Source organism: Juglans microcarpa x Juglans regia, chromosome 5D (genome assembly GCF_004785595.1).
Source record: "Juglans microcarpa x Juglans regia isolate MS1-56 chromosome 5D, Jm3101_v1.0, whole genome shotgun sequence".
NCBI classification, from domain to species: Eukaryota; Viridiplantae; Streptophyta; class Magnoliopsida; order Fagales; family Juglandaceae; genus Juglans; species Juglans microcarpa x Juglans regia.
This window is the reverse complement of record NC_054602.1, coordinates 2,056,560-2,066,503: the sequence shown is the minus strand read 5'-3', so window position 1 is coordinate 2,066,503 and position 9,944 is coordinate 2,056,560. Positions and strand designations below refer to the sequence as shown.

The window sequence follows — 9,944 nt, the reverse complement described above, 5'->3', positions numbered from 1 at the left end:
CCTTTCTTTTTCCCATCTTATTTGATTTCTTTATCTTGCGCCTCTAATTTATTGTCTAGGTTTTATTTGTGCCGTCAGATTTAGTGGGTATTTCCTCTGTTTTCCATATCTTATTGTTGTTTTCCATACACCCATGTGATGAATCGCCTAATATGTTTTTTCAAAAAACATGAGTTTTAGATGTTGTTTGCCCAGATATGGGTTTTTTGTGCTCAAATCTGGGTTCTCGATAATCTTTTGGGTTCTAGATGTAGTTTGCCCATATTTAGGTTTTGTGTGCTCAGATTTGGGTTCTCGATAAATGTCTATGGGTATTTTTTCTATAAATTTCTTGCACTGAGTTATATTCAAACAATGAAACATGCTAATATTGTAATGACTTGTCTATGGTGCTCAATGATCAAATCAGACAATGAAACATGCTAATATCAAAGATGGAAAGCATATAGCAAGGTAATATTATATACTCACTGCTTGTTAGGTATTCTGTTTGGGTATTCATAAGTTGACATTAGACAAAACTTTTTATAATATCTTAAACCATGTCAAGTGATTACAAGTGCTTGCTTTAGATGTCTTTCTGTCAAATTGTTGCACAATTTACAGCTTTTAATTGCTCTTTGGACAAGTGAGAGCAAAATAAAGTTCCAGCATAATGTTTTGATATTTAAATAGAATGTTGTATTTTGTTTTCATAGTGAATTTGAGTCACTAATAAATACTATCTTTCGTCTTCAGGAACTATTGAAAGCTCCATTGGTTTTACGGTACTGGATATAAATATAAATATATATATATATATATGCTTTTGATCGAAAGAGGGCATAATGTACATCTTGTACATTCCCCTAGTCATAGATAAATTTAAATGTGTTCTTTCAGACAACCTAACAAGCTTCTTCTACAATCACTTCTACCTAGAAGCTTCAGTTGCAATCTAAATCCATACAAAATTGTATTCTTACAGAGAGATCCTTCAAACAATGGAGCTACCTCCTATCTGCAAGATGATGGCTCTGAATTATGGGAGGCATTTTGAATTTGTTCTTTGTTAAGTTGATGTTTTGCATTATGATGTAGACAACAATGTAATATGCAGTGTATTGTGAGTGTTGATATCTATTATTAATTATTATTTTTTAATAAAAATTTGAATGGACAATAAAATGTTTAAAATGCCTATAAAGATTATTCATTATATAAAAAAAGCGTATAAAAATAATAAATATAATGACCTATTAAAAAAAGCCTTTTAATAAGTGTTCAAAATATTTTCTTTTAAAGGCTTTAAAATTGTTTAAAAAATATATTTAAAAAAAATCCTTTTAAAAAGTGCCAAAAGCTTTTTATTTTTAGAAAGCGATAAAAATGTTTTTTTAAAAAACCATTTAAAAAGTGTTCAAAAAATATGCCAAAAAATCCAGATCTGGTTAAAATCCGAGTATCCAGGCTCAAATCCGATACCTGCCCGGATTTTGAATGGGCTTATCCGGAAGGATATCCGCCCGGTTTTAAAAAGCCGGATCCGGATCCGAATGCACAGCCCTAGAGACACGTAAGTTTGCAAGTTTATTTTTATGAAATTTTTTTACAAACTGATATATACATTATGTAACTAACGGGTGTTGAGTTCTAATCTATGTACACGGGTTAGTTACATCACGTATCAAAGGAAAACTTTATAGGGTGCTTTTGAACATTAAAGGGGGAACAAACTAAACTGGACAGAAACAAAATAAATAAAGAATAAGGACAATAAATCAAACTATTTGTCAAGAGTCATAGCTTCGAATGCAAATATATATACAGGAGCTAAAACAAACCCTATACCATGCACTCTCTCATACATTCAACTCTAAATGGGTTAATGGGCCGCCAAGAAACTGTTAATTTGATGACAAAATATCAGTTTACGAACTGACTGCAGGTATCACTTCATGGATGCCAATTAGATACATAGCTTATACGATAACTAAGCCCATTTATTAATAGCCAAGCCCACTTCCTATTTAATTGCAAAATATTTAAGGCGGGACAAATCGTCTTTTAAAATCGTATTCGTGTAGTAACATTCGATTATATAGATCAATTTAAATCCAATTTGTTAAGACAAACATGTCAAACATTTAAACCTTAACCCAACTCATTTATTTAGATAACGGGCCGGGTCGGGTCACCCATTTTGACTTGTTTAATAATTAATTATAAATATGTTAACAGACACAATTCATTTAAACCAATTTGTTTTATGTAAATGGATTGAACTAAAAAGTATAACTTATTTGACTAGATTAATAGAATTTTATGTAAAAATTAAAATCTATATTTATTAATAACGATAATATCTTAAAAAATATATATCAATATTTTTCAAATTTTAACATATAATAAAACCAATATTACAAATTATACAATATCAAATATGAGTACAGATCTAAAATTACAATCTCAACAATAAAAATAATAAAAATATAAGCAAACTGAGAAATATTAATATTACGACCTAACAAAAATAAAATTTTAATTTTGAAAAAATCTTAAACGGATCAAAACAAATTGGTTTCATGTGAAGTAAGTTGGTCCGTTATTGACACATTTATAAATCGTGTTTTAACAGACCAACTTGTTTTAATCCAAATCTGTTAACATCAAATCCGAGCATGTTAATTATGTATTGTGTTTATATTAAATTTATGAATCGTATCACATATTGACACCTCTAAACACACGTTGGATTTTCAATTTAAAAACTGCTAGAAAACTATACACATAAGCCCTTGCGCAATAACTTTTACAACTATTACTAAACTGGCATTCATCACTTCCTAAAAGTTTCTATCGTCTACGGGCAATCCCAACCCACCTTGTACCTTACTTGTATAAGTTCGTTCGTACAAACCATGGTCCCTGTATATAAAATGAATGAATAATCGAATTTTATTTCTCTAGTCACATGAGGGATTCTAATTTTCTTTTATACAGTTTTAGGAAATACAAATTCTGTATTTTTTTTTTTTTAAAAAAACAGAATTTATTATTAAAAATGATTTTTTTAACGTGTATTTCATATTTATTTATTTATTACATCTAATTCAAAAGCAGAACTCATGTACCGTCTAAAAATCCATGTGTGCCAATTTGATTATTTGCTGATATACACGTATCCATAATGCAAGAAGATGAATACCCAGTGGACAATAGACAGGTAAAATGAAGGTCAAAACGATATAATCATTGAATAATGATATACATACAATATATTATATAAATATATTACATAATAATATTATAAAATGATGATAATTTTATAAAATTATGTTATTTTTATAAAATATTTTATAAAAATATCATTCATTTAAATCATAATTATATAAAATATTATAAAAAATATTATGCATAAATCATTTTTCACAATCATTTGCAGTACGTCTCATGCATTTAATTAACATGTATATATATATTACATTTCATTATCATATATAGCACACGACAAAATAGATTCTATATTCATATTCATGAATCATGATCTGAAAATGATTGTGAAAGCTCAAAAAAATAAATAAATATATATATATATATATAGAGAGAGAGTTGGTCGGTGAGCTCTAGAATTCTCTCGATCGCTGCTAGCAGTTTAAATAATTAAAAGAAGTATATTAGTCGTAGCGCAATTGAACTCGTGCATGACGTGGTATCTCCTTTAATTTGGATGCATGCAAGAGATATTTGATGGTGGTCATGTAAGCGTTGATGTTATCATTTCATTCGCCTGATGGTTGGCACACGTACATGTAATACGTGTGTCCCGAAACATGTTTCACGATGCGACAATTTAAGAAATAAAATATAATTTTAGTCATCCCTAAACATGTTTAATAAACATACTTAAAGCACTCTCATTAAATTAGAAAAAGTTAAAAGATATTTTTTATAGATATAAGAGAAATTTAATTTTTAATTATTTCATTCATATAAATCTCTATATTAGAATATCTATTTTTTCATTATATAATAATAAAATAATATAAGATAAATTTGATTTTAGTTATTCACATCAAATCTCCACATTAGATTATATATTTATTCATTATATAATAATAAATAACTAATAATTTCAAAATTATTTAATTTTTTTAATTATTAATTTATTTAATTTTATCATATTTTACTATTCTACTTATTATATATTAATTAATAATCATATTCTTATTAAATTAATATATCATTAACTTAAATTAATATATCAATTGTGCTAAAAAATATGTGATAGAAAGAAAGGAAGAGAGAGATAATTAATAAAATATGTATTTGATGTATGTACAGTAACCTTCAAATTTAAAAAAAATTTTGAAAGTTACTGTAGCTAAATTCTAAATATTTAGAATTTGGCTAATCCAATGTAAGCATATTTTACTCTCTAATAGCTAAATACTCATTAGATTTAGGTTTTAGCTAATCCAATGAGAGTACTATTACATCTTAATATTTTATTTATTATCTTGTTTATAATAACAGTAAAGATTATTATTTTTTATCTTCAATTTGTCCTACATTTTATGTGATCTATTATTATTTTAATGATCTAATCACTTATATTAAAAAATATATATTCAAGATAATAACATTTATTTAAGACTATATTTAGATGTTGAGATAATATCAAAAGATTTATAATAATAAAAATAAATAAATTATTTATAAATAATAGTGATCACTTCTCAAACACAACCTTACAAATATTTTAAAACACAAGTATCATGATTAATTACCATTTTGGATTTCTCTTTAGGAAAACATTATAGACATAAATGCATCTCATACATTGATGTATTATTTCATGCCTCCCCCTCTCTCCCTCTCTCTCTCTCTCAATCGAGAGAAGAGACGTTGATGGAGGAGAGGATGTCGACGAATAGCGACAACACTAAGGGAGGTAGCAGCGATGACGATGACGGAGGCGAGGGTGAAAGGTGATGTTGGCGAGTGGTGAGGAAGGTGAGATGTGCAGCATCGACGATGTCGATGGGAGAGGAAGCTTCGACGGCACGTTGGCAAGTGGCGACGACATTGAAGGGAATAACAACGACGATGAGAGAAGTGAGGGTGAAGGGTGACATCGACGACGACACAGGGAGAAGGGGAGGATGGGAGAGGTAAGAAAATTAAAAAAAAAAACGTTGAGAAAAATGAAAAAAAAAAAAAAAAAACAAAAAGGCACATGACTTTAATATGTCACATCAATATATAAAATCTCTTTGTTGGATCTCTTTCTCTAATAGCCATCTTCTTTTTATTGGTTTATATGTAGAATTAGGCACTGATTTAATTCTGGTACGCAATAATTTTGCAGAAATTGACAAAACATCCCACGAGGAGAGCCCCCTGACATTAAACTCGTCGCAGAGTTAAAATCACCTGATCAGGAGCCCACACGAAAACACTCGGCCCCAACAAAAACATTCACATGCGGAGGTTAGCGGCTCCGTATTCCTATCCTGATCTCAATCCAGTTTGTGTCCATCAGAACTGCGAACAAAAAAACATTACAGTGTTGCCCGCACGTGGTGTCACAGTAAATGAACTATATAATACTCAAATGGAAATAGAATTATGTAAATAGTAATAAGGTATTTTTAAATAATAATAAATAATTTAAATTAAATATTGTTTAAAATTTTGAAAAAGAAGAGAAAAATAATTGAATAAAAAATATTATAAAATTAAAATATTTATAAAATATTATTTTATAATATTATTTTTATTTGAAATTTTAAAAAAATTAATTTTTTTTAAAAGTTTAAAAAATATGTAACGGTTAAATTTAAAAATATTTATATTTGAATTATATTTGAAAATAAAATAAAATAAAATAAAATAAAATAGAATAAGATGTAAATTTAAAATAGATATATTTTCAAACAAACTTTAATGGGTTAAGATTTACACGTCAGATGTGACCACATGATACGCGTCTAGATTTTTGGCGCTGAATACGTGGCAGTGCGAGTGTGTATTTAGGGGTTTTTCGCATAGATCTCTACTGTTGAATTATGTTGGTTGTTCCCGAGAAGAAAAATTTATGGTTTAAATTCATTTAGAAAATACTATTTATATTTATAATTTTATTTATATAATTATACGTATTCATGTCCTAACTATATTGAAAATGAAAAAAATTTTAAAATTAAATCTATAAAACTTTTAAATTTTAAAAAATATTGATAAAATAGAACGATGATTTTATAATATTGTATATAAAATTGTAACATATAATACTACTCTTTTTTTGTTTTTTTTAAACATAATGACTTTCCTGTAATTTGTGATCACATGCATTTTATATCTAATATCCCGATTTGTGTGACTGTGCATAAAAGGTTAATAAAGGTCGATAACTTCTTCTTTTTTTCATATCAATAAAATTCTACTCCTAAACAATTACATGAAGAATAAAAATAGGTATCATTTATAATTCTTATTATGCATTATGGAAGATGGTAGTTGTCAGTTGAGTGATGTCTAATCATTTACACCTGATTTGACAATCACGAAATATCGAGTTTGATGTTATCAAAAGCATTTTCTCTAATAAAATCTTGTGCTCATCCGAATATACTATTTTTTCATAGCAGGGTGATAGGTTTTCTCACGATTCATTTATTATTTATAGTATATTTAAAGTTTTTTTATTATTATTTTTTTAAATATATTTTTTAACATTTTTAATCATTAAAAAAATTAAAAAATATATAATTTTATTAATGATCACTTTTTTAAACATTAAGTAAAATTAAAAAATTAAAAAAAAATCAAATATAAAAGAGTAATAAATAAATAATAAGGAGTAACCTATTATTATCCTTATGAAGAATTAAAAAAAAAAAAAAAACTTTACTGGCCATGTGTGATTGTCATTTGACTGCCTCTCCTCAGCTAGCTCAAACCTTTTCAGATAGCTGCCCTTACGTATGCTCGTCTTCTAGCGTTTCACAAAATAAAAGAAATACCCCCTTGCCAATAACATTCTCCTCCTCATTCTCTTCGTCCTGCTCCTCCTTCCTTTTAGGACCCAAATCAAGCAACAATTTATAACCCCTCATATCCTCCGATATCAAATCAGATTCCCAACAGCATCCGACCCTCTCCATTGGCCTTTGTTGTGTATCACCTGAAAGGACCTCCACAGAGTCCGGTTTCCCGTGCCACTCCAGCACGGCCATCTGATATTTTCTCTGTTGGAGGTCTCCTTCAGCTTTCTTGAGATCATTTGCCGAAGGACTATCTAGTTTCTCTCCAGCTTCGTTCTCTCCCTCGTTCAGGATCCAGAGAAAGATTTTTTTTTTTTTTTCGAGTTTCTGACTCTGTGTTTCCCCAGCATCACTCCCTTGAGATTCTGAAAAAGAAACCAGGAATTTCGAGGATCGTTAAGGTTTTTTAAACCTGGTACTTATTAAAAAAAAAACATTGTTCTGGTTTCAAGACTCAGGCCCATTTCCTATCTTAGAAACCTCATCCATTTTTCCATTCAACCATACATCAAAATCCCACCCATTACCTGAAATCCCATTCTTTTCTATCGATTCCTTGAACCCATTTTTTCTTGAATCATTTATGATGATTTCTTCTTAAACCAGTCAAACAATCATGTCTAGGCAAAACATGCCACGCCCGCAATCCTCAAACCGCCGCCAACCGCTCCTACCGACCCAAGCGTCATCAGGGAAGTCCCGGCTAGCTGAGGTAGCGGGAGGCACTACCGCCGAGTGTGCCGCCGTGTGCTGCTGCTGCCCTGCGGGCTTGTGAACCTGCTGTACCTGGCCATCTACAAGGTCCCGGCGGGGCTTTGCCGCCGCGCACTGAAGAGGAAGCGGACTCGGCAGCTGGTCAAGAAGGGCCTGCTTCCGCCTCGGCGCCACCGGTACTCGTGCGGGTATGATGAGACCGGGATACAGATTCACCAGGTGGTGGCGGTTGACGGCTTGTCGCCGGAGCTAAAGTCGAAGCAGATGGAGGAGTCGGAGAAGGAGGTGATGAAGCTGGAGAAGGAAATGTGGGAGAGGTTTTACGGTACTGGGTTTTGGAGAAGTCCTTCCCAGAGGGAGTCACCCCAAACGGTAAAACAGCTATAGCAAAAAATTCAAAGATAAAACAACGTTCATTGCCCGTTTCTGTGTTGTTCCTCTTCACCTGGAAAATCTCGACTTCTCTAAGCGAATTTTGCCAATATTCTGTTCTTTTTTTACGAGTTTGCCGGAGGAAGAGGGCATTTCGATATCTTTATTGCCGTGTGTTGATCTTAGGGTGTACCAGCCTATACATAGGAGACGTTTAATGCTGTGAAATTGATTGTCGAGTGGGTATGGAAATGTGTTACATAATTCTGCTGCCTTTGATTATGGGTGTTTTGGATTTCAAAGAAAGTGGGGGGTTTTGGTTATTACATGCCAATGGACTGGCCACGTTTTGGGATGACATCATTGCGTGGAAGTTGCCTCATTGACTGTTTGTGTTTGTTGACTTTCTACTTAAGTACTCTTCAAATTAATGGGTTGAAAATGGCTGGTGCTTAGACTTGATGAGATCTATTAGCACCAAAGATTAGATTATCGAAAGATGGGGGTCATTTAGGGGCCACTTCAGATTTGTTATTGACTTTGTGTTAACACTTGATTTATTATTGTCTTGTTGGCAAAATCATATCGCAATTTTACTACCCTTTAAGCGGGATATAAAGTTATAAACTGTGATAATGGTCAAATTAATTATGTATTTCTGGGGAGAACATTCACTTTTGATTAAGAAGTGATACTGTACTTTTAATTTGGTTTGTCCTTGGACAATTTTGATCTTATGGTATGGCAGAAATATTTGTACCTTTTTTTACGACACTGTATTCATGAAGCTGGTCTAGTCCTTCTCATTCACTACGTACCTTTATCATTAATGGGGTCACTATCCATTTAACATGATCTTAACTCCCATGTGGCTTAGAACTGAACTGCAAGTGGTGTTTGTGGCTGGACATGTCAACTGTCCCTTTGTGTTGCCTCTGTGGGGGGATAGGACCCCTTAAACTGTCCTTAGAGAAGGGTAACTCGCGTTTTGGCATTCTTGCCCATTTTTCACTCCCCTCGATAATGAATTCAGAGGGGCACCCAACTCAGTCTAGGGCTGTTGTATCTTAGTGCTATCTTTTGTTTTCACGTTGACATTGTTATCTACAAAAAGAAATGCACTACCATAGAATGATTCAATCTATTGTCTTAATTATAAGGAAAAATCCCATAAAGCGTTAAAGTTGATGCTTTAGATCAGATTCCAGAATCGTTTTCTCGAGATAATGGAGCGACCACACAAACATATGTTAGATATAAGCAGTGCTCATCAATCATCATTTAATTTGGGCGAATTAAGATGTCGCAGTCCTAACTTTGACCTTTTCTTTTAATCAATTCTGGTCGTAGTTTCCCTCTTACTATGAATAGTACTTAGATCTTCCCTACTTATCACTTTAAGCTCCTTTTGCTTTGGTCTGTTGGACGCATCTACCCATTTGGAAAAGAAAGGATCTACTTGTGTATCTTTCGGCTCTGATATGTTTTGCTAATTCAAAGTTCAAACCTCCTTTTCCATTACCCAGAAAACAAAACCCTTTGTTGGATTATTTTTTAAGCAAACGGATGGACATCATTGCTTTGTTTTTACTTTTTCATATAAAAATCCAGTATTGAAACCGTGATTAGGTCATCCTGTTTGCCAGTACTTAGTTTAGAAATTTAGCTCATACACCAGTCCCAAAAAGAGGACGGGTAGCACGTATCAATAGCTAAATGCATTCTCTCTCTCTCTCTCTCTCACAAGCATAAGTTCCCACCAGCTTTGAGTAAAAACTGCAAACTTATGTGGAGGGGTTTCACATGATATGAACCACACAACCTTCTCCA

General features: G+C 31.7%; 1 protein-coding gene and 1 long non-coding RNA gene across 2 annotated transcripts; both read left to right on the top strand.

Annotated features, from left to right (window-relative positions):
* The first annotated feature begins 376 nt into the window (after positions 1 to 376).
* On the top strand, positions 377 to 1,142 carry LOC121264429. The gene is made up of 2 exons (XR_005940496.1): positions 377 to 453; positions 859 to 1,142. It is a non-coding gene; the product is annotated as an uncharacterized LOC121264429 (long non-coding RNA).
* Positions 1,143 to 5,016: 3,874 nt separating this feature from the next.
* Positions 5,017 to 8,129, top strand: LOC121264745. The gene is made up of 3 exons (XM_041168048.1): positions 5,017 to 5,153; positions 7,635 to 7,740; positions 7,830 to 8,129. The coding sequence occupies exons 1-3, from the start codon at positions 5,017 to 5,019 to the stop codon at positions 8,127 to 8,129; spliced, it is 543 nt and encodes a 180-aa protein (XP_041023982.1).
* Positions 8,130 to 9,944: the final 1,815 nt, after the last annotated feature.

Bases quoted from the DNA above. Each gene is read 5' to 3' on its own strand.
- LOC121264745 (XM_041168048.1), top strand. From the start codon at position 5,017: ATGTCGATGGGAGAGGAAGCTTCGACGGCACGTTGGCAAGTGGCGACG. The intron at 5,154-7,634 runs GTAAGAAAATTA...TTCTTAAACCAG, and splicing joins AGAAGGGGAGGATGGGAGAG to TCAAACAATCATGTCTAGGC. The intron at 7,741-7,829 runs GTAGCGGGAGGC...GCCATCTACAAG, and splicing joins GGAAGTCCCGGCTAGCTGAG to GTCCCGGCGGGGCTTTGCCG.